Source organism: Triturus cristatus, chromosome 6 (assembly GCF_964204655.1).
Source record: "Triturus cristatus chromosome 6, aTriCri1.1, whole genome shotgun sequence".
Lineage (NCBI taxonomy): Eukaryota > Metazoa > Chordata > Amphibia > Caudata > Salamandridae > Triturus > Triturus cristatus.
The window spans coordinates 1,258,385,506-1,258,411,483 of record NC_140589.1 but is presented as its reverse complement, the minus strand read 5'-3'; the positions used below and the strand labels follow the sequence as shown (position 1 = coordinate 1,258,411,483).

Sequence of the window (25,978 nt, the reverse complement as noted above, 5' to 3'; positions counted from 1 at the left end):
GGAACAAACATTGATGGTGCATAACATGATAAGTATCTTCATCCAATTGTATGTTTTTGATTTTGGTAACAAAAAAAAACAAAAAAAAAATCAGTGGTGTCACGTAGGTAAGTAGACATGTTCTGGACCAGTGGTTGCAAGTGTCGATCGAGATATTTCCCCGTAGATTCATGAATGGTGTTTATTGTGGAAACAATTGGTCGGAACGGTGGCCTTTGTAGATTTTTATGTATTTTGGGTAGCATGTATATCGTAGAACTTCTAGGATGGTCAAGCAGCAAGTATTTTTTTTTTATCATTTTCTGTGATTATACCCATTTCACATGCTCTCCCTACGATAGATTGTAGAATTTTTTTTAACTCTTCTGTTGGATTGTGAGGTAATTTCAAATAAATTGATTAATCATGCACATGTTCCTCCACGCTTTGCTTGTAGAATGAGGAGTCTAGAATCACTAGAGCGCCTCCCTTGTCGGTTTTACAGCAAGTAATGTTGGAATTGTTAGCTATGCTGTGAATGGCCGGTCTCGCTTTGGTGGTTAGATTGGAGACTTTGGGGTTGGGTTTTATGTGTATTTCTTGAAGTTCTTTGAGAATGATGGTTTCATAGGAGTCTAGGATTTTATGACTCAAGGGTGCCATGAAGGTACTTTTCTTTTTAAGGCCCATGGTGGTATCCTGACTAGTGGGTGTTTGAACGGTGACAACATTCTTGAAAAAGTGCTTTAGAAGTAAGTTACTCATAAATGTAAACACCGCAATCTCGGTTTCTAAATCATTTGAATGGTGAGTGGGTACAAAAGATGTACCTTTTTGCAGTGTATTTATCTGAAAGTTAATCAATGTGGTATTTGAGATATTGATAATCAACCTTGACTCAGAGTTGACTTGGCTATTGGTTGATCCTTGTTTTTTACTGCCTTTTCCCCTCCGGGTTCGACGCTTATAGTTTGGTTTTTCTCTAACAAATGAGCACCTGTAGCGGAGCTAGTTGATGGTGTGGTGCTGTTGTCTGGTGCGTTGGTGTCTTTGCTAAGACTGTCTCTGTTGGATCCCCGTTTGTTAATGGGCTCATTAGATGTTGAACTCTCACCATCAATGGACCTGTTGAAAAATTGACGTTTTTGCCTACGTTGGGCATAAATATCTGCCAAACTATAGACTTTGCAAGTTTATAGTCTATTGTATCTCTTATATTTTCTTATTTTTCTTTCGTTGATTTCTTTAGCATAACTGTCAAGTTGTTTGTTAATGTCATTCAAAACTGTATCTAATTCATCAGCAGAGAGTTTGGTATTTAAATTTCTTTTGATTTGATAGATTTCCTTCTCTAGATCTTCAATGACTTTCGCTAATTCGTCAACAATCAGTAAGATTAAGTCAAGCGAGCATTTATTAAGGATTGCGTACCAGCGTTCGGTAAACTTCGTATTATTCTTGCATAAAGTTGACTTAAGTGAAATTCTTAATCTCCTTGGAATCCTTTGTGCTCTGTGCTACCTAATTAAGGTGCTTGCATGTAGACGTTGGTTTATTTCCCATTTTGTGATGTATAACAATTGTTTTATCATACTCTGTGTGGACGTTGGACTTGAAGTTGAGGGATCAGCTTCTTGAATTAAAGAATAGATGCGGTTGGTTTCCTCAAGTGAAAATCCAAATGTTTCAGTCTACCTATGAGGGCCATGGTAGTCAAAGTATAATTGATCATATTCTGCTATCCTCTCCATTAACATCGGCCGTAAAGAACCTTAGTGTCCCCTGGAATTGCTTTAGCGACAATCCTTTAATATTGGATCTTCACCTCCAGGCTGCCCTCAAGGGAAGGGTCATGAGTCAAGTCACTAATATAAACATTAGTCTCAAAGACCAATCACGCAGATTGAGGTGGGATAGGCTCACTTCGAGGGCTTTATTGATAACCTGTATACTACTTGTGCCTCGGAGTTCCAAGTGTGTTTAGATCAAGAATTAATTACTTAACAGGTTGTCTTTAATTTATCTACTACAACCAGAGTAAGGTGCCCAAAACTGAAAAGGTGTTTTGACAATACCTGTGTGGCTAGCCATAAGGATCTCACACAGGCCCTCAAGCAAAAACCAAGGGACACAATATTAGTCAAGAACAGTAAGAAGGCTTCTAAACTTGCAGTTCAGTGGAGGAAAGAACAGTTAAGGGAGCTGTCCTGGGAGGAGCTTAACCAAGTCAGTGTGCTGACTAATAGCTCTAAATGTTGGTCTGTTAACAGTCCTCTCCTCTCTGACACTCCAAACTCCAGTAGAGATTGCTTAGTCCGCGCAGAGAAATGGGTCCAGCACTTTGGTAATATCTGTAGTGATGCCAACTTAGGGGATACAATGGGACAAACCGTTCCAGGATTAATAAGTTCCTCCCTTTACTTTAATATAGATGAGGTCTATAAAGCTATCATTTCAATCTCAAGTGGAAAGGTGCCTGGCCCTGATGGGGTACCGGCTGACCTTCACAAGGCAGACCCAAAAGTCTGGGCTAAGATTTTAACACATGTCTTTAATGCAGCTTGTGTGTCCGGTTTTCCATCATTATGGGCAAAGATGGTTATAATCCCCATTTTTAAAAAGGACGCTAGGGATGACTTGGCATGTTATAGATCCATCTCGCTTCTTGATTCTGCAGCTAAAATTATGGGTAAAGTAGTCATGAATCGCCAACCAGCCTGGCTTGATCATGCTAACATCGTCTGACCTCCAATATGGTTTCAGGCAGGGAAAGGGACCTTGGATCATTGCCTCAATCTTCACTTGGTGATTAGGAAGTGTACTGTTGCCAAGGAGGGGTGGGGGGGGATTACACCTGGCTTTTATGGACCTAACCTCAGCTTTTGAGCTTGTTAATAGGTCTATGTTGCGGTTGATCCTGCATGATCTTGGCCTAGATGTTGACCTGATCTCCTTTCTGGCTACTGCCCATGATAACACATTGGCTGCGGTACGCTTTAATAAAGATGGGAGCTTGACAGACTGAGGGGTCCGGCAGGGATGCATATTGGCTCCCTTGCTGTTTACCCTCTACATCAACAAACTGGGGGACTCCTTAACATCCTGTTGTAAAGATATACCAAGAGCTGGCACCAAGATGATACCTGCACTTCTGTACGCTGATAACGTGGTTTTAGAGTCCAGAACAGCAAGGGGGCTGCAACTACTTTTAAACTGTTTTATAGATTCTTTGGATTTAATCACCAATTAAAAAAAATTGCATGCCATGACCATACGCTCCCGGAAGGCGGCCAAAGCCAAATCTTAATGTAAGGGGGCCGAGTTAACTAAAGTGTCCACGTTCCCATACCTAGGGGCACTTTTCGATGACCAAGGTTCTTGCTGAGCGCAGCGTGCCCTAAAAAAGAATGCTTAAGCCAGATCTGCGGGGGATTTTGCAGAAAGAATAGGGTCAAAGCCGTTTCCCGCGCTTCTGAATGTCTATAATGCGAAGTGAATACCTGTGGCCACCTATGGTAGTGACATCTGGGGCTATAAGGATGTGAAGGGAATTCAAGGGGCTGAGAACAATTTTATGCGCAAATGCCTCTGTCCCTGTTGCTACCCCGATTTTTAAATTTACATGAGGAACTGAGAGTGGGCTACATTGCGAACCAGATTGCGGTTGCGCTGCACTTACGTTGGCTGAGAATCTGGGCTCAACCGACCCCAAATTTAAATCAACTCATTATTCTAGACTGTATAGCACTAGAGAAGGCCTTACACATCTCCTGGCTGAAATATATTAAGGATCAGACTGAGAATCTTAGTTGCCCCGGTTTGTTTCTGACCCCCACCCCCCTGGGCAAGACCGCTTTTAAACAGCAGTTTTTAGACAGGCGCCAAGGTCTAAGGGAGGAGAATGAATTCATTAAACCCTCAGTGAGAAAGTTTGTTACACTGAGCCTGGGCCAGCAGATGCAACCATATCTATCTTATGTAAACCAAGCTTACCATCTTTTTGTCTTGACGAGATTCCGATTGAATATGGTTCCCTGGTTACTGGCATTTCCCAAAGGCTATTCCAAACCGAATTCATTAAAACCCTGTCCTTGTGACAACCTCTCTGAGCAAGATACTCTCCATCTAACGTTTTTCTGCGCTCACTACGAATCCCTGCGCAGGAAGTTCATCCTCCCCCTGCTCAGAGGTTGCAAATTTGTTCAAGTGAGACTGGCTCTGATTTATCTACAAATGTTAGCCTCACCTTCAGTCTTTGTGGCAAGTTTCCTAATTGGGGCCAACAGACTTAGAAATAGGCTGCCGTCCAGCTAGCCATCCTGGATACCTTGGCAGTGTAATCATGTTCTTCTGATTCATGCAATATAATTATCATCATCATCAAGAAAACTTTATTGCGATTGTTTAAAATCATAAAAGTACAGTCTTAAAAACACAATTTCCATGATAAAATACATAGTCCAGTCAATTTGGGAGTACAAAAATACCAAATAGATAATAATCAAAATAACAATGTGGTTTTACAATATACTAACCATGCTTGACACCAAGATATCAATAAGTGATTTTGCTAGTTAGTTTCCTGCGAATTAACCACATTGAAAACAAAAACTTGGTAACTGAAACCACAATAAGTGAGTTGGTATCACTTCTCAATATCCTGAAAAAATCAAGATAGCTCCTAATGCCCAAATTTAAACATAACTGGATGATCCATTTTTTCCGAATACCGGCATAAGCCGGACAAAAGAGCACAACATGAATCATGGTTTCCTGTTCAATCGAACAACCGGGGCATACACGATGTAGTCCGCCCGCCCATCGATCGGTGAATGAATATAGGGGAAGGGTTCCGTATCTGAACTGTACATATAACTTCTTTGCTAAGGTTGGCTGAATAGCATCAAGTTCAGATACAAAAGCGTAATGTGGCTTAAAGTCAAAAAAAGCATCAGTCAGGCTTGATGGTTTGGCCAAGCTGTAAGCTTTCATTAAATAATAATTTTTGAGTATTGTAGCAAGAGATTTCTTGGTAATGCCTGGAGTTGAATATTCTGGGTTAACCCAGAGGTGTGCCAGACCAATCTGATTGAATGTCTGCCTAACGTACTGGAGCCAGGGGATCTGGTCGGCTCCTAGTGTACCCAAGATTACTTTCAGTTCATCTCTATAGCATGCCAACTCGGTGGTACTCCAGATCCTCCTCCAATACATCAATGGCCTTGATGCAGCAACCTCTGAAATGGGGCGAATATTTTTCGCTCTTACATGCATCACGGATCTCCTGAGGCGCTCACTGGGAGCAACGTCACCTGCCTCACTGTACTTTTAATTCGGAACCCTGCGTGTTCCTGAGACTGCGCTCTCCTTCATTTTTAAAGTTCCTTACCTGCACGCGCTCCGAGCGCCTCCCGCTGATTGCTCTTCTCCATTGCCGGCCTGGCCATTGGAGCGGGGACAGGCGAGGTCACCATCTTGGGCTGCTCTGGGGTTGGCGGTGCAGTCTTTTGGTCCCTCCCCCCCTGGCAAGTATATCCGTTTCACGGCAACACCAACGCCCAGCTCTTACTTGCATCACGGATCTCCCGAGGTGCTCACTGGGAGCAACGTCACCTGCCTCACTGTACTTTTAATTCGGAACCCTGCGTGTTCCTGAGACAGCGCTCTGGACTCTGCGCTCTCCTTCATTTTTAAAGTTCCTTACCTGCACGCGCTCCGAGCGCCTCCCGCTGATTGCTCTTCTCCATTGCCGGCCTGGCCATTGGAGCGGGGACGGGCGAGGTCGCCATCTTGGGCTGCTCTGGGGTTGGCGGTGCAGTCTTTGGTCCCTCCCTCCCCTGCCACGCCCACACTGTGTTGCTCTATTTTATGGCATCTACTTTCCGGCGGCGCAGCGGACGTGCGCAGCGGGCGCGGCGAAGGCATGCCGAAGTTGCGCCTAAGTTAAGCCCGTCTGCGCCCGTCCGCGACGGGCCGGGACCAGGGGCCATAGATTCTGCTTCATTGCTGGCCTACTCTGTTGCTCAACTGCTCTCTTATTCAGTTAATGTATCACTTCCTTTACCTGTGCTGCAGCACCTTCACTTTCTTGGTATTTCGGCACCTCCTGTTCTATCTGCGTCTCCTGCTTCGCTCATCCGTCCCTTTTCTTTGACGGGTTCTCTCCCTGCCACTCATTCTCCCTCCCCTTCTCACATTGCCTCTGCCTATGTTCTTAATACCCGCTCGGCTGGAAAGCACCAACTGGAATTGTTCAATCTCTTGCACACCGAATCCCCTGATTTTCTGTTTCTTACCGAAACCTGGTTTACGTCTGATTCACTCCCTGACGTCTTGGCCATCCTCCCCGATTCCTACTATGCCCTCCGGGCGGATCGCCCTGATGGCAAGATTGGTGGGGGGGGTGGCAATGATTGTTCGCTCCAGTCTACAGTTTCAGCTTCTACTCCATTTCTCCATACCCGGAGTGGATTTTTTGGTGACTCGTTCAGTTAACCTTTTAGCCCCCCTCACGGTCGTTCTTTTGTATCGTCCCCCTCAGTACATGCCCCTGTTCGTTGCCGCCCTCCAGGAACTCCTCGCCACACTTGTGGTTAATAACTCCTCGGTTATCCTGTTGGGCGACTTCAATTTTTGGCCGGGCGATCCTAAAGAGGATCTGCCTTCCATAGATTTCTCGGCTACTCTCCAGTGTAGCAACTTTTTGACCCACGTTACTGTCCCTACCCACGACCAGGGTCATATACTTGACCAAATTTGGTCATCATGTTGCAAGATTCTCCCTCCTAGTGTTCTTCCCTGCACTTGGTCTGATCACTTTCTTATCTCTTTCTCTATCAATCTTGGCGTCCCTGACAAAGTTTCCTTACCTAAAAACATGGTTGTACGTAACTGGAACCGGGTTGACTTGAACTCCCTTTCTCTTTCTCTTGTTTCTTCTACCCCTGATCTTACTGAACTTTCTCTTGATTCTCAAGCTGGAGCGATCAACTCCTGGCTGTCTTCATCCTGCGATCGGGTTGCTCCTCTCAGGAAAACTAAGGCCATCCGTCCTCATGATGCACACAAATGGTTCAATACTGACCTTAAAGTCCTTAAATTGGACCTTAGACGCTCTGAGCGACATTGGAGACGTAACTACTGCCCCATCCTCCGGGCTAAATACAAACGCCTCTTAAATGAATACAAGAGAGCCGTTCTCTCGGCCAAAACCAAGTATTTCTCTGAAAAAGTCGCCCTTTCTGCCAACAAATCCAAGGAGATTTTCTCTTTGGTTCATGACTTGGCAACTTCAGATCGCGCCAATTCTAGTCTTATTCCCTCTCAGGCCCTATGTTCTTCACTTAACGACTACTTCATTGAGAAGATCGTTAAGATTAAATCTAACATTCCTTCTGTACCCTCTCCTTCTTCCTTTTTTGTCCCTTCTGTGTCCTCTTCTTCTTTCGACTCTTTTCCCCCACTTTCTCTTGACTCATTTTTTGCTTTGCTCACCAATGTCAAGTCTGGTTCTCCGGCCGACTGTGCCCTGGCTCGTATTCTGAGAGCACTATTTACCAATTGCCCCACTCCTTTCTTTTCTTAATGCCTCCCTTTCCCTGGGCCTGGTCCCCTCATCTTTTAAATCTGCTATTGTTTTGCCTATCCTTAAAAAGCCTGGCCTAGATTTTTCCCTTCCTTCCAACTTTAGGCCCATTTCCCTTCTCCCCTATTTGGCTAAGATTCTGGAGAGTTATGTTACCTCCTGTCTCCACTTATATTGAGGAGAACCACCTCCTGGCCTCTCATCAAGCGGGCTTTCGCCCGGGCCACTCTGCGGAGTCGGTGGTTCTCGCAGTTCTTGATGAACTGAAATCAAAGGCCGATTCCTCCCTTCCCCAAGCTTTGGTCCTCCTCGATTTGTCCGCTGCGTTTGACACGGTGGACCATTCCATCCTTCTCGGCCGTGTCAGCGCAGCGGGCATTCGGAGCTCTGCTTTTTCCTGGCTCACCTCCTTTCTTACGGGACGCTCTCAAGCGGTTCACCTATCTGGCTTTTCTGCCCCCACTCGTCTGGTCTCCTGTGGGGTTCCTCAGGGCTCTTCTCTTTCCCCTCTTCTTTTCAATCTCTATATCTATCCTCTTATCACTTCTCTTCTTGATCTGGGGGTCTCCGTGTATAATTACGCGGATGACCTCCAGCTCGTTTTTGATCTATCCTCTTCTTCTTTGTCCCTTTCTAAATTTCGCTCTACCCTGGTCTTCATTTCCGAGTGGATGAGCCTCAATCATCTTAAACTTAACCCGGACAAGACCGAGCTGGTCTTGACGGGTGGTCCATCTAGCCCTTGGTCTTCTGCCTTCTGGCCTTCTTCCTTCGGCCCCCCCTGCACCTGTTTCTTCTGTTAGAACCTTGGGTATTAGGATTAGTCATGACCTTTCCATGCATGCCCAAGTCAGCTCTGTCATATCCTCTTGTTTTTTATCCCTTCGGCTTATCCGAAAACTCTCTCGCTTTTTCTCTTCCGATGCCCTCAAAATTATTATCATGGCCCTGATTACTTCCCGCCTTGACTACGGGAACAGCCTGTATGTGGGCATACCAGCCTACGAAATACGCCGCCTACAAGCCATTCAGAACCAGGCTGCCCGTCTCATTTTTCACCTCCCCAAAACTCATCACATCACTCCTGTACTTAAGTCCCTTCACTGGCTCCCTGTTCATCAGAGATCTCTTTTCAAATTGGGCTGTCTTGCTTTTCGGGCTCACGCCCGCTCTGCTCCTGCTTTTATCTGTTCTCTCATTTCTTCTCATGCCCCTACTCGCACTCTTCGCTCTTCCACTTTGGCCCTTCTTAAGGTCTCCCGCTTCAGTAAGTCTAGAACGGGAGGTACCAGATTTTCTGTTCTGGCCCCCCGTTTCTGGAATAGTCTTCCCCTCTCCATGCGTTCCATCCCTATTTATTCTCACTTCCGCACAGCGTTGAAAACTTTTTTGTTTTCTCAGGCCTACTCCTGTCAATTCCTCTGGGTTGTTTACTTTGTTTGATGTTCAGAGCTCTCAGCGCCAGGAAGCCGCTTGGCCACAGTGCGCTTTATTAAATTCTTTATTCATTCATTCAAATCCAACCTCAATGGTATAAGCGGTATATTATTTGGAAGGGTTAGGATTTTCCTGATGAAATTATTTTCAGTACTGACCATATCTTTTGTAGAAGTATGGCCCCATAGTTCTGCCCCATAAAGTGTCGAGGACCTGGATTGCACAGTATAAATTTCGAGAGGGGCACTTATAATTTTTGAACTGCATTTTTTATGGACTTTAAGGATGCCCCCTATAGCCTGGGTAAGTTTTAACCTTGCCTTAAGCTTTTGAGGAGCCTATCCCATTTTATCATTCAAGGTCAAACCTAGATACTCAAAAGTAGAAACTCGATCCAAGGGGATACCTTGCATCATGGGATGTGGATAATTGGAAGATTTTACATTAAAGGCCATATATTTTGTTTTGTCTATGTTGACCACCAGATTCCTTTTATTGCAGAAGTTGGTAAACTGGTTCAACACCCGCTGAATGCCCATCGGCGATTTTGACAACAGCAGGGTGTCGTCTGCAAACATAAGTGCAGGATATCTTCGAGAAGCCAATTTAGGGGCATCAATATCTGTAGTTGCCAGGAAGTTCATCAATGAGCCCGTTGAGAAAGAGCGAAAACAAAGTTGGAGCAAGGACACAGCCCTGACGGACACCCTTCTCTACTGGAAAGGGGCCGGTCAGATGACCATGTTTTCCATAACGAACTCTGGCATATGTCCCTTCGTGGAGAATCTTCAGTTGGTAGCATAGATATGGTGGAACCCCCATGGATAACAATAGATTCCAAAGCGGATTACAGTCCACCATATCAAATGCAGATTTCAAATCCACGAAGGTCAAGTATAGGCTACCCCCCTCCAATGTAACGTGTTTCCAGTAAAGGATCTGCAGCCTAAATAATTGGTCCATAGTTGATATTTTGGATCTAAATCCCGCTTGAAGTGGGGTTAAGATGTTATTCTCCTCGATCCAGTTCTGCAACCGTTGCAGGAGAAGTCTCGAGTAGATTTTCTGGCTCACGTCAATAAGGCTTATAGGCCGGTAATTACCTGGATCAAGGGGGGATCCCTTGTTAAAAATAGGGATTATTTCCGCACCCGTCCAGGTAGATGGAACCGGTAAGCCTTGCAGAATAGCATTAAAAAAATTAGGAAATAAGGTGCCCAAACAGGCCGTTCATCTCTATAGAAGTCCCCAGGGATCCTGTCTAACCCAGGGGCCTTATTTAATTGTAGATTATCCAGTGCCAAACCCACTTCCTTTATCGTCCAAGGAGGGGCATCCCAGGATGGGTCTCTCCTAGTTGTATTAATGGAGTAAAGATTTTTAAAATGCGATGCCCATGCATCTTCGGAAACATTGGGGTCAATCGTGGTTTTACCCTCCGATTTCCCCGTGTGAACAAGGTTCCAAAAGGACCTTGAATCTTTTGCCATAAGGGCTGTTCTGATAGCAACCAATCTTCCCTCTTCCCACTCAGTTTTGGCACTGAGGATTATCTTCCTATAGGCCCACCTTGCTTCCAGAATATGTGGCCGATTGCCTGCCTTAATGGCCTGTAGTAGTTCACATTTAGCTACCCTACAGCCCTTTGTAAACCAGGGATTTGTTTTCCCCTGCTTCTTTGGGTTTTCTGAACCTATTTTATAGAAAAAGCCAGACAGTATTTCAACATGGTCCTTATGAATTTTGGCCAGGTCCATGGTTCCACCGGCCACAGAGTTATTAACTTCCATCGTAAACACCCTTTCAAGGAGAGGGAGAATATTTTGGTACATACTGGCAATAACTGAATCAGACTGTTTTACAGTAAGCCAGCGTATCCGCTTCCCCCCTTGTATGACTCTTGTATTCCCAACTGGAAGAATTTCTTTATCTGACCCTCCATTCAACAATTGAAAATTCAGGTCTACTATCAAGGGATCATGGTCACTCTCCGTGCGCCTAATTATTTTAAAATCCATCACTTTGGGCCACAAATCTAAGTTAACCAAAAGGTAATCTATCACAGATTCGTGTCCCATTCCCCTATATGTTGGCTGCCCCGGCATATCCCCGCTGAAGCGACCATTGCACGCTCTCAAAGAGAATGAGTAGGTGAGAGAGGTGAGTTGAAGGACCAGGGGAGTCCAGCGTTTAACTATGTACATGCTGGTGGGTGGAATAGATCTGGCCTCATCTTCCTCGTATGTAATTGAGGTTTCTCCACTCAGGGGCTCGAAATGGCAATTGAAGTCACCTCCAATCATCAAGACGACATCATCTGGGAGAGATTCCAGAAGGGATGACAAGGACTTGAGAGTAGATGAAGTACCATCCCGACAAGTAGAACGCGAATAGATGTTGATAAGCGCAATCTTAGGGGTCTTCCTGTGGGACATAAGAATACATAATATGTCTCTACTATTGGTTTCTACTCTTAATCTTAAAGCCAAGGTATGTGCCCACCCAGACACACAAACCCCCCTGAGGGTCTGCCTATTGGACCTTTTAGGGCTGGTTCCATAAATGTAGTGTACCCCAGTCTATGTATAAGTTCCACTGACCACGTTTCCTGCAATAGGCAGATCCCATAGAGATCAATGAAGGAACACCACTCTGGGTTGTCAATATTGGAAGCCACACCCGCGATGTTACAACTAAGGATTTTAAGACTTCTATCAAAATGGAACAGATCTTTTGCGGGGTTAGTCTGAGTGGGTAGAATATCAATAACTACCGGTAGATTATTGGGTATATCCTCCCGAACTAAAGATTGTATGGCATCATCCCTCCTAATACTTAGGCCAGAAGATGGATCCCAAGATTCTAAACCCGTAGGTGAAATCACCATTGGGACTCCCCGACCACCTTTGTCTCTATTCTCATCAAAAGGTGAGATGGAGGGTAAATGATGACTACCTAGCGTCCTTAGTCATTCCACCTCGTCCAAGGGACTATACCTATTGGTAACCGGAAAGCCTAAAACTTCATTACCAATCCTCCTACCCCGCGTGCCGTCGACAAGTTGCCCTAAATCATAATGGTTACGGAGCGGTGCAAGGGGCCTTAGACAGGGAAAGGAGGGTTTATTGGGAGGAGAATAAAAGTAACTTAAGTTAAATGTTTTGATGTTGGAAGTTACATTATCAAAAATAGGACTACATACATGATCAACTACCTCAGAATTTTTAAAGTTGACGATAACACAGTCACCTCCCACATCCTTTGGTTTATGGCCCACCCAACCAACTCTCCTGACAAACAGAATAGGTGAACATACATTCCTAGGCAATGGTCTGTTGACATTCAACCAGTACATTACTTCGTTTTTAAGTTCCTGGAATGTTTCATGCCTCTTAGTAGCCAGTTTGGAAAACCTGTCAAAACGACCACATAGGGGGCACTTTCTGGAGGGAGGTCAATACGTGGAAAATCCAAGGAAGAGGGGACCTCATCAAGAGGCTCTAGATAATGATTGTTTGTTGATAATATACTATCAGACACATTTGTAGCTTTAAGCGAAGGTATCCCCCGCCGTAAACTTGGCTGAGGATTACATGGTGCTCCTGGTTGCTGGATCTGTCGAATTTCAGGTGATTTTTGTAAGGTTATAGGAAGACCAGAAGTTTTATCTTGATTTTGGCATGAGTGTGAACAAACTTTCAGGTCCTGTGTGAATTTAAGATTTTTATCCATAGCAGCCTCCAGTTTAGCCAACCTATTCTCAATTGCGATTAATCTATGCTCAAGCGGTTGTACAGCTGATATTAGCGCTGTAGACATTTTTCCAAGTAACAGGTCGATATCAGGTGACTGTAGAACTATATCTAGGGGTGTTCGCTCTGTGTTTGTTGACTGGGAAGGAACTAGAGCTGCAGGCAAGGAGAGATCCAAGGAATCAGAATTTGGTTTCTTTAGTTTGTATTTCCTGCCTCTTGGTGAAATGCCGGTTCGTTTGCTTTTAGGGATAGTTCCTTCTTCCCGAACTGGAATTACAGGCAAGGTGGGAGGAACCTGTTCAGGGTCTGTTGTACTTGGTGCCAAATCAATAAAAGCTTTAACGGGGGCAATAGTTTGGGTTGCTAAAGAAGAATAGCCACTTTGTAAGCTCGAGGTAGCAGGAATGGAAGCAAGTACAACAGGGGAGCGACTATGCGCAATTGAACCCAGTGAAGAGCGTTTGGAAGGGACCGGTTCCATAGACAACCGTTGCTCGGTGATCTCTATTTCATGTTCGAGTATTGAAAAGCCCTTACGATAAATTTATCGAGCGTTCCCGCAACATGATCTGTGGTAGTAAGTTTCGTGCCCCTTTTGTTCGCCATTGTTCGCCAACAAAATAAGCAAGGTTTAAAAGTACTCACGAAATATTGTGAAAGTAATAGAGTGGGTCCGGTCCGGTCTCTCTCTGGCGCGAACGGGCAAAAACGGGCCCGCCCTTGGCCCGGTCTTCGCCCGGCACGCGTCCCGCGATGCGGTAAGGTAGCCCAGTAATATCCGGAGGTCAGAGGGCTGTCAGCCCAGATAACGATGCACCAAGTCCACTCCTACGACCGGCACCTGTTCCATCCCCAACTCGCAACAAGTGTCTGTGTAAAACCTTCTTTAGTCGGGTGCAGCTGGCCAGGACAGAGGGAGCTTTTCCCCCCTATCTACTTATATATCCATATCTTTTTTTAGAACGAGTCCAGGAGAGACCTGTAGCAATATAATTATAACAAGATAGTATAGCTTATTAAGTTGCGGCCACTCTGGAAAGTGAATGTAGGGCTACTCTACAATGTAATGTTGTAGTCTTTATCACTACTAGGACAAATTCTGTTGTAATAGGATGTCTTTTTATTCAAGTACATCCTTTTTATGAATTTTGTGATGACATCTGTTTTAGACTGAGTGTTTGCCGGGATGAATTGTGTTTTAACAGGATGTCATTTTAATGATGTGTATCCTTTATGAATTTTGTGATGACATGGGTTTTAGATTATTTGTCCCCTTGTGCCCTGGAGAAACTGTTAAATTAACTTTTGTATATGCTTGCACATAACCATCCAAAAGGCTGAGGACTGTTCTCTTGCTTAAATTGTTTTCATGGTTCTCAATTTTACTTCAACATGATCTCTGTATAGGTTTTAATGGTATATAGATTGTTTTGTTGTGTACTTTTTTTTACGGTTTTAATCAACCAAATGAAGTGGATATGACTGACTGAATATACTAGGACCAACTAAGTGAGCTTTTTTTATGCACCTTAGGTTTGTTCCTTGTCCTCTCAAGACTGTTAAAGTAAGTTAGGCCATCATAAATAGTAGGATGCAATGAACTATGAATTGTGTTAGATAGAAATTATTCATCAGACATTGGGATGAATAAAACAATCATTTGGGATATGCTGGATGACAATGAGTTAATAGCCCCATGGATGCCCATACACCCAAGGGACAAGGAATAGACTTCTGCCTCATTGTGCACGGGACTAGTTTCCACATGGTCTATTTCCTGGTAACCATGGCAATCTTTAATTTGATCTCCATCTATGAAATTCTAGAAGATGGGAGCTTAGATCACTCTTCAGTACTACTAATCCTGGGATATTGCACCAATACCCAAAAGATAAAAAAGGAATATTAGTAGATAAGGGATGCTAAATGATTAGGCATTATTGAGAGATACCATCTTAACAAAAAAATCTATTCAAATCCCACAAACAATGTAGTAAGCATATAAAACATTTTTCATAGGCGTAATGAGGTACTTAACCTTACATAAAGACAGGTCTCAACAAGCTCAGAATATACACGAGCAAGAAAGTAAATCACTGGTGAAGGAAATTACCATTGTTTGTGTTGGGTAACTCCAGATTTTTGTCTTAACTCTCTGTTGGCTTTAGAACTTCGCATGCTTTATCCCTAATGAACATTAGAAAGTGTCTGTGTTCCTTCTTTCAACATAAGGAAATTGGTATGATTCTAATGGTCATAGTTAATTTGCATACAAGTCCCTAGTATGTAGTACCAAGTGTACCCAGAACCTGTAAGTTAAATGTCATTAGTGGACTGCAACCCCTATTGCAACATCGGTTACAGTGAGAATGTAAAACATGACATCAGGATTTCCTTGTAGGCTGACTAACCTAGCTTTGAAACTGCTATTCGACCACTCAAAATAAACCCTATTGATGGGTCTAAACTTTCCCTTTAAATATGAATAGGTCACCTGTAAGTATGCTTTACTGCCCATAAGGCAAAGGACATGGTATTTACAAACAGGACATATAGATATTTAGTGTTAACCATGCCCTTACACTTAGTAGGTCCCCAAAAGCTATTTTCACTGTAGCAATGCTGGTTGTTCCATCGGAAAACAGTGGGGTGCAATATTAAATGTACTGCTGCTTTCTCTGGCCAAGAAACGACTACAAATTTAATCCCAGACTCTTTGTGAGGTAAAAGTACTTTTACCTCTCTGCCTAAGACCCCCTGGAGGTTAATGGTAATTTGAGTTAGCTTCCAACTGCAGCCCTCTGAGCGCTCAACCCAGAATGAGATATTAAGACAGGTCCCAGAGAAGAAGACAAAGGCCTGGGTGTAGGAGCTTTTTCTGTTCTGTCAGGATGACCATTTGGTGCATGCCCAGGAACCTAATTTATTTGCAAAGGGCCCCTTCCCTTTCACATGCAGATGTCAGCTGGTGGATGGGCATGGGCCCCTTTTATTTCCCCCAGTCAGCTAGGCTCCAATAACCATGTGGAGGAGCGGTCACAGAATTGGTGGGCACAGAAATGGGGTAGCTCATTTCTCTGGCACAGCTCAGAAGCTATACACAGCCTGTGCACAAGTGGGTGGGGAGTAGTAATTTTCTGGGATTTAGGCAAGGAGGTGAAATGTGTGATTGTTTGCTTGGGGATGGATAAGAAATGCTACAAAGTGGGCAAGGTACCTACCGACAAAACAATAGCATTAAAAATAAATTGCTCATATCTATATTTAAAAAAATCAAAACTTCTGAAGGAAAAACACATTTTACATAAAAAATTAAATACACATTTATCTCAATATTTTCAACAAAGTAACAAACAATACCATTACCTTCAATATTTTCTCTCATGATATTCTTGACAAATGTTTCCCACAATAATCTAAATGATAATAAATTATATTCCCGAGTCGATCTTAAGGTGCATTACCCATTGAGGGCTGTTTGGGATGCAGGCATATGTAGGCACTCTTGACTTGCACACCGTGACATTATGCATAAACAAGGAGCAGTACTTTGGAGAAGAGTATTCCCTCCGTCTTTTCAAACAGATTGTGCTTTAAAACAAAAGGACATTTTCTAGGTGTGTTAATGCCAATGGGTGTATTAAAAGAGAATGTTTCTTCAATGTGCCTATAAATTCACACACAACAGTATTATTACAGTGCCACAGTACTGTAGTAGCCCCGAGTTAAACAACATTACCAGTGCAGGTTGTAGCAGAGCTCTTTACAAGAAAAGCAAAAAAGAAAAATTCCTGAAACCCAGAAGAAATATGGAAGCCAAAGTAAGACAAATGCTTAATCTGGGTGGGCTGGGTGGGTCTGACAATATATGGGGGGGGGGGGGGGGGGGGAGAGACAGATATTAGAAACTGTCCTAGACGAGCAGGTAACAGACATGATAGAACTCAACAGGAAGTTGAGCACAAGTGACTGCTCAGTCAGGTTGAGTATGATGTGGCAGTGCATAAAAGATTGTGGACACTGGATTTAGTGTCCCAAACAGTGAGTAAATAAACCCGAACATAGGGGCCAAAGTGTGCCTCAAAATAAAAACCTTGCAAATGGACAAAGTGACATGAAATTATAGATTTAGTCAAAAGAGACAATTCACTTAAAATGATAAACAAAACACAACAGGAAACAAATATGATTTGCATAAATTCTAAGAAATGAACTAACTTAAATGTGAGAAAAGACTAGAGGGGTGCATTTAAGATATCATGGTCTGATTCAATGAAAATGCATAGTTCAAATAGAAGACAAAACCACTTTTCAAGGATAAACATTTTAAGATAAATGCCACACATTAGAAATATACACACATGTATACATACATATATACACCTATATATAAAACAAATACCCTTTCAGGCATAGAGTGACAAATAAATTATGCAAAAAAGAAGCAGACAACTCTGGGTAGTTATCAAGTTTAGGTGGAAATCAGCTCCTGTATAGAGCACTCAACATCAGTGACACTCTAGATCTGCTCAGCTCAGGTGAGCAGATCTATAGTGTCGCTGGTGTTGAGTGCTCTATACAGGAGCTGCATTCCACCAAAACTTGAGAACTACCCAGAGTTCTCGGCTTCTTTTTTGTGCGTGTGTGTATATATATACACATATATATATATATATATAATCTACTGGCGGTCGCCAGTAGATAGTTATAGTTAGGACCGTGATTCCATAGGAAATCTGAAAATTCTATTTTGAATAACTTTGGCGCCGGTTGACGAATCCTCGGGAAATTTTCAAAACTAATGGGGCGCTCCGCTCAGCTACTACCCTGAAAGTCTCGGGATGATTCGTCAAGCGGGGGCTGAGAAAAAAGGGGGGTCCCAAAACGCGTTTTCCCCATGCATTTTCCCATAGGACCTTTAGTCGAAGGTACAGCCCGAACGGCTGAACAGAATTACTTGAAATTTGGCAAAGAGGTAGTCCTCAGGTCAGGCATGTGCCTTTTGCATATATGGTGTCAATCTGTTCAGTAGTTCCTGAGAAAATTGCATTTAAAAGTACATAAATATCTATAAGCGCGCACCCTAATGTGCACAAGCGCAATTCTGATTGGTGGTTACAGGTCAGTCAACATTCGAATCGGTCGAAATCAGGAAGTGTCGGCCGCCATTTTTTGTGTTTGGTGTGTGACAGTAAAAAAGAAAGGTGGAGAACGTGAAAAGGTGGCAGGGTAGAGAGTTCCTGACCCCCTAGCCTTTGTCAGGGGGTCCCTGAAGGACATTTTATTTTTTTTTCAAAAATTTGCACCGTGAAAAACATTAAAAAAAAATAAAAACATTTTAAACGAGCCATTCCATATTACAGGATACAGTCAATCTATAACTATATACATAGGTAGTTTATTGTAAAATAAATATATAAAAAATATAATACTACATACATAACCTAGCATTTAAAAAACCTTACAAATTCACTTAAAAAACCATAGGTTTCACACACGTTATAGTTAGGAATTAGCATTTAAAAAACCTTGCAAATTCACTTAAAAAACCATAGGTTTCACACATGTTATAGTTAGCTGGACATTTCACTCGTAAAAAACCAATGAAATTCCCCGTTATAGTTAGTTCGGATAACTATAACTCGCGCGACCGCCACTCCATCACAAGGATGATGTCATCAGTGATGTCATGAGTGATGCCACTGACCACGTCATGAGTGATGTAATATGTGACGTCATGAGTGATGTAATATGTGACGTCATGAGTGATGTAATATGTGACGTCATGAGTGATGTAATATGTGACGTCATGAGTGATGTAATATGTGACGTCATGAGCAGTGGATTGAGGTCGCGCGAGTTATAGTTATCTGAACTAACTATAACGGGGGAATTTCATTGGTTTTTTACATGTGAAATGTCCAGCTAACTATAACATGTGTGAAACCTATGGTTTAAGTGAATATATATATATATATTTTCACTGAAAAAAAAAAAAACGTTACAGGGAAGTTAGCGGATTAACATTAGACATTCACTTAAAAAACAAAGGTTACATGGACGTTATAGTTATGAAAGAGAAAAAAAAAAAGAACCTATGAAATTCATTGAAAAAAAACAAAGCTTACAGAGGCGTTCTAGTTATGCCCAGATTTCACTCGTACAAGACCATAGAAATTCAGCAGTTATAGTTACCTGAGCTAACTATAACTTATGCCTCTGCAATGCACTGTTTATACCTCACATATTACATCACTCATGACATGGTTAGTGACATCACTCATGACTACACTGATGACATCAATCAGTAAGTGTACTTTAAGAGTTTATGAGTGTTAAACATAATTTCTAAACTACTAGAAAAGTTTAACTAGTATACTAGGTGTACTACCAACAAGTAATACTACTTTTAGCATATATGTGAATTGCTGTGTGGATCCATGTGCAAGTGTGTTTCTGTGTGGCTTTATGGGTGTGTGAGTGGGTGTATAAGTGTGGGTGTATAAGTGTGTGTGTGTGTGTGTGTAGCTGTGTGGGTGAGTGAGTGGCTGTACTGGTGAGTGAGTGGGTGTCAGTGGATGTATGGGTGAGTGGTTGCGAGAGTGACTGGGTGGCCAGGTGGGTTGGTGGTGTCTGAATGGCTGCATGAATGAGTGACTGGATGTGTAAATGTACTGTATGGGTGTGTGTGGCTCTGAGTGGGAGTTTGGTTAAGTGAATTAGTGTGTGAGTGGTTGTATTGGAGAGCATGTGTATGAATGGCTGTATGGGTGAGTGAACGGATGTGTGACTACTTGTATGGATATGTGAATGGGTGCGCAAATTGTTTTGGGGGTGTGAATGAGTGTGATTGGTTGTATGGGTGAGTGGCTGTGCTGAATGGATGTATGGGCGAGTGTTGTTGTGTGAGTGACTGTATGGGTGAGTGAGTGGTTGTGTGAGTGGCTATATAAGTGAGTGTGTGTGAGTGGCAATATGGTGAGTGAGTCGATGTAGAAATACTTTTACGAGTCTGGGAATGGTTATGTGAGTGGGTGTATGAGAGGTTGTATGGGGGTGTAAGTGGGTGTGTGAGTGCTTCTGTCAATGTTGCCATTTGAGATATCAGTTATGTTGCTGACCATGTCATGAGTGATGTAGTATGTGAGGTCATAAGCAGTGCATTGTGGGGCATAATTTATACTTCGCTCAGGTAACTATAACTGCTGAATTTCTATGGGTTTTTTACAAGTGAAATCTGAGCGCAACTATAACATTGATGTACCCTTTGGTTTTTTCAGTTAATTTTTAAGGTTATTTTTAACTTCACTTCTTAACTAAAATGTCTCTGTGATCTTTGTTTTTTTAAAGTGAATTTCCTTGGCATTTTAATTCCATATTGTAACTAGTGTAGAAAGGGTCTGGGGCCTCCCATGGCAGCATTCCAGCTGTGTGGTACTTACTAGAGACAACAAGAGAGGTTCTTGGCCCCCCAAGGACCCTCAGCATCCAAAGGGTCTTCATTCTCCAACAAGTAGTGTGCCAAAAGGTGCGTTTGCACAGTGGTAGAGAAAGGAGGTGGGCCTCAGATGAAATCTCAGCAATCCAGTTGTGTGGGACTTACTGGAGGTAACGTGGGGTTATTGGCCCCAACGACCCTCAGGATCCAAGGGGACTTAATCCCCCACCCAGTAGTGCACCAGGAGGCGTATTCGCAGAGTGGTGGAGAAAGGGGGCAGAGCCTCCCCCGAGCACTCCAAAATCACACGGTATAGGACTTATAGGAGGTAACAAGAGGGGTTGTTGCCCCCCCACAAGGACCCTCAGCATCTATGGAGACTTAACCCCCCCAAACAGTAGTGTGCCAGCAGGTGTGTTTGCATAGGGGTGGAGAAAGGCGGTGGGGCCTTGAATCACCTCTCAGCAATTCCACTGTGTGGGTCTTACTGGAGGTAAAAAATAGGGGGGGTTTGACCCCAAGGACCAAGGCCAAGGGGACTTCACATCCCACCAAGTTGTGCGCCAAGAGGACCCGCGTTGCAGAGTGGTTGAGAAAGGGGGTGGGGCCTATGATGACTTCCCCAGGGCCGGCATTTTTTTGTTGTTTATTTATTAGGGGAGGGGACCGTGTGGTCCCCTATATACACACACATACATACACACACACACACACATATATATATATATCACTCCGGCCCAGCCACATTTAGAAATGAGGAAAGGGGTCGCATAGCCCCCTCCCCTGGCCAATTTTGGCCGCAGGGATCCCATCCCCTGGGCCTGGCCATTCGTTATTAGTCGTTATCACACCTTGGATTAGACACGAGACACAGAGCGGCAGTGGGTTAAATCTAAAATCGAAATGGACCACAAACCTTTCTCCAGATAATTAATGCGATATGTATTTTGAAAATGCATGTAGGGACTTGAATAATATTCCCAAAGGGCACATTTCCAAAAAACTGCATGTACTGATAATCTCACACCCAAGGAAAGGAATGCATTGAAGACACTGAAGGGAGAGGATTCCTTGATCATTAGAGATCAAGACAAAGAAGGATGCGTGGTACTAATGAACAAAACAGACTAACAATGAGGACTTAAATGTGCATTTTTAGTTAGGCCTCAAGCGTCTATTAAGCTGTGAGAAAGAGTAAAGAGAAAAAGGCTTTATTTAAAACACTTTGCCTAGCACCAGCAACTTGCTTAAAATGCGCTGATTATAATCCATGTTCATTCAGCTTCCCCACCCCATGATAGGTCATTTACCTTAATGCAATTAGACTTGTGATTGTTATAACAAATAATGATTTATGTATGCTTCATCTGAATATTATTGCTAGTTTGCCTTTGCATCACTGACAAGCCTTTGTCTTCACACAAACTCAAAGCGCATCTTTAGCTTAGCTAAGAAGGTTCTCATGAGAACTTTCCTCCATGTGACAGAGTCCTTAAACACTGTATTAACGTAAATGGTTACCGTAGGAATCAGGAGGAGAGACATTGGAAGTTGATGACACCATTAGAGGAGTGGTTTCCATTGGTTCAGAAGAGTCTAAATCTAATAGGTTTGATACAATATTTGGGATTTCAGATTGAGTGTTCCTAGCTCATTATCAGAAGCGGTAGGAGCATGAGAAGCAGATGCGAGCAAGAGCCCAGCAGGCCAGATACAAGACTTAGAGACCCAGATCCATCATCCATGCCTTTCGACTCTTCTCCTGGAGAGTTGATCCTTTATTTGTTACCAACAGCTAATGCTAAAGGTGACTTATTTTATTGTACATAGGACCCAGTTTGGCTAATGCTACTGCAGAAATCATTCTATTATTGATGGCTGCTACTGCAGCTGTAGGAAACTCTATGGCGTTTCCAAAATGACTCCTTATGAGAAGAAGTTCTTCTATTCTCACTTTGCTCTTTTACAAAAGGAACTCCTTATGGGTTCTAGTTAGAATAGGTAGGTCATTTAACTAGTTTAGTGATGCATTCCTTTATGGAACACTGTGTATTGATTTATGTTGTCACTAATCAATCTTTCATTGATATTTCTGTGAACCAACCAATTTGAATAAAATTGACAAATACTACTAATCCTTTATAATAAATAAAGGTGTTGAAAGCGTTACCAACTTATCTTTGACAACCTTTAAACTAATTGTTGATATATGCATAGTTTATGTTTCATTCTAGCTTTGTTCTTATACAGGGGCAAAGGTCCATTGACCTTGTCAAGAGCCATCAGGATTTCCCATGGATGAATTCTAAGTTGGGTGCTAAATCTTGAAACCATACTTGGAATGTCCACAGGCTCCTACACTATGTATCACAATGCTAAAGGTAACCTATACATTATCTTGGTCACCATCATGGCCTTGTACTGTTTGGAAAATAGCCATTGAATGAGATTTGTGATAAAAGTTCCAAACTAAAAAATTAAAAAAGGAAAGCAAATTGGGACTGTTGTACCCCGTATTATGTATCATAGCAGTGAAACAGAAAAACACTTGTTTGATACTACCTTCTACAAGAAATTATCAAGTGATCCTTCGAATTACACTCAATCTTAGATGCACTCTGATCTTAATGGTGATATGCAGATATTCCGATCAAGTGGGAGGACTCCAATTTTTTAAAGATTTCACATTATTGCAGTGCTGTGTTTGTTGCCACCAAAGGTACATCAGTCCTTTTGTTAGACCGGTTCTGGGAACAAGGTGTGTTTAATGGAGAATGCATCATCTTAACACCACCCATGTGTATTTTTATAGGTTAAACCCTACTCTTCTATGTATGGGATCCCAAGTAGGTGTTAAAGAGGACTATGGATTTCCATTGGATTCTAGGATATTTATTTGCTACAATGAAATGGTCTAACTTTACAGAAGTAGGAAGTTTAAAGCAGTGCTTCATTTATGCCAGTGGTTGCAGCTGGTTGACATCGGCACTCCTTTTAGGTGATAGGGTCAGACTTTGAACAGGAGCATGGAAGAAGAGGATTAAAGAAGGAAGCGAAAGCTAGAAAAGCAATGACACTTGGAGAAAGAAAATATGCCAAGAACTCTCATTAGTAAGATAATGAGAAGACTTGTAGGGTGGTGAAAGAAAGGCATGCAGTGAACTCAATAGGCATCCTTAGTATACAGTAACCACACCAAGGCGCTGAGCTAAAATATTTTTTTCTAAATTAACTATTGGCTAGAAAATGCACTGAGGAAAATGGTATACTATGACTGATTGATTATTATACTCCAGATGGTGGTCTCAAATAGCTCACACAAAGTTGAAGCTAATAATGGGTGTTGGTTTTATCAAATTTTTGCTTTTTTGTCCAGAGTGGTGGGTCTGCCGATCTATGGAATCGCCATAGGATTTCTTCTTTGCACATACCTATGCAAATTTAGTGATCGGGCACTGGCAAAAAACTGGTCTTGGATGGGTCAATGAAGGAATTTAGCAAATGTGTAGTTCTCAGGATCAAAGAGACAGATAATCTCTCGTTTATGTGGGATGGCAAAGACCATGTGAAGTACATCTGTGTGTGCTTTGGCAATAGTGATCGCAAGCCAACATTGATTGTGAAAACAAAACCTTAGTCTATTAGAACATTTTAATGTTGAGAGCTCCACTAAAGAAAACGAAGTGTCTCTGGGCCGATAATGGCTGGTACAGAGAGTCTGTCCAACACTAATATCTGCCTTTCTGTTTCTGCCTTTTGAATTTAGATTTTTCTACCCTCTGTGTATAGAATGTGCTAATAGAACTATAGCCTTTTTACCTTGGGCTACACCAGTTGGTAAAGGTCCTCCCTATTGTTAAAAGCCCATGCCGCATAAATCTTGTTCAGGGTCTTTGGCACGAGCTATAGCCCTCAGCAGCAGATTATAATGCTGAATTATAAAAGGCAAGAGAATACAGAGTTTGTATTAAGCACAATTAACAGTATTTTACATTTTAAAATTGCTCACCTATCATTAATTTAATCCTCAATACTATTCACATTAATGAATGGTAGAACTAAACAGAATTGCTCAAAGAATTAAAGTGATCGATCAAATGCCTGATTGTTTCCAGATATTAGGCTATTCACCCTATGTGATATTAGGATTTTAAGAGTAAAAGGTTTTATAGAAGCAAAATATTTAATTTCTGCAAGACAATTCCAACCCCATCATATCAAATACATTTTGCATTACAATTAGCAGTTATCTATAAGAAGAGCATCAGCATAAAGTTTGCATATGCTATAGGATGATTTTGAACTTGGAGTAAATACTGCATTGATGTATAGGTACCGTTGTGTGCAGTCACTTATATAGATAGAATACCCGTTATCTGGCAACCAACTCCTCACATGTTTTTCCATGTCTGTCACGTTATGACTCATGCTTAACAGCTAAGACTCAAAATACGGTAGCATCAGTGATTCCATCTATGTGGTGTGTGAATGCGTACCACTGTATTTCAAGATATTGACAGTACAATTTACAACAACAAAAACCAGACTATCACATTTACAAGCGTTTTAAAACAATTAGGCAGGTGAATGAAAAATATTTAGTAACTGTACAAAATCAGGATAACAAAGCAGGCTAGACTGGTTTATGTTTTTAAAGATGCCCATAACCTAAAAAAGAGGTAAAAGGGAATCATGAGTTGCCAATTATTTTGAGCATGAACGTATTGCCAGTCTGTTGGAAAAAGCTACATTTAAGTCACAGCACTAGTATCCTGTGACAGGATATTTGCTTAGGAGATTTTTAGCAGCTAGACATCTGAACTGTGTGAGAAACTGGATATATATTCTTCTCAATGGGTTATATTGAAAACTAATTTGATGCCTGGTCTATGTTATTTGTTTTATTTTTAATCGTGGAGGCGGTAGTCAGACAAGAGTAAGAGGGGTGATAGGACTACAATTTTACAAGTAACTGATCCTGGATGGGCAGTAACTAATTCCAAAAATCAACGGTTTCTGAATTGGGTGCTTCTCATTCTATGAAATTTCCAGTTGTATTCTAAAGTCACTGTAGTTTGCCTACACAATGTACAACAACATTTTTAATATATAATATAAAGAAGTACATACTTGTTTAGAATTTGTTGTAGTGGTGACATCAGGTATTGGTTTCTTCAACTCCTTTGCAGCCATTTTACAGAACAAGACTTCCAACTCAAGTAAATCTAGGTCTAGCTCATCAATATTTTCCCACACAACGGGATTACTGGAATCTCTAGAGTGAAATAAACCACAATATGAATGATATGGCATAAAACAGCCTTACACTTTCACAAATAAAAAACTTACTACAAGTTCAACAGGTAGAGACACCTGTTTTTCCTGCAAATTATATTTCAATTAACAAAATGTGATCCACAAGTCCTAATAGTAGTTTGTGAACCATAAAATAAGTGAATTTGGGTGTTGAAATTTTTTTACATTTAAGAAATAAGTAATATGAAGAATTTTGAATCCTCTCAATTGCAATCTGTAAAAAGGAGTTACAGTGAAAAAAACAAGCTCAGCTTTACAAATTACATTTAATACAATGCTGAAGAAGATACATTACATTAAATGTTAAATATATGTGTAAGATTTAGGAATATAAAGAATGAAAAACCATAATCTTCCCCAAAATTGACAGCTTAAGCAAAGAAAGAACAGTGTTCTTTCTTGTCAAATCGAAGCACACCAGATGTGTGCAGAAATCATTTTGACATCTTAAAAAATAACAAATATACT

General features: G+C 42.0%; 1 protein-coding gene across 4 annotated transcripts in view; it reads right to left on the bottom strand.

Moving 5' to 3' along the window:
* The window catches only part of LOC146821271 (uncharacterized), an 838,501-nt gene that overhangs the window by 499,836 nt on the left and 312,687 nt on the right, over positions 1-25,978 (bottom strand). For all 4 annotated transcript variants that reach the window (XM_085612209.1, XM_085612210.1, XM_085612207.1 and 1 more), the window contains exon 8: positions 25,325-25,469. In XM_085612209.1, the coding sequence (XP_085468335.1) occupies positions 25,325-25,469 (145 nt within the window). The remainder of the gene's footprint in view (positions 1-25,324; positions 25,470-25,978) is intronic.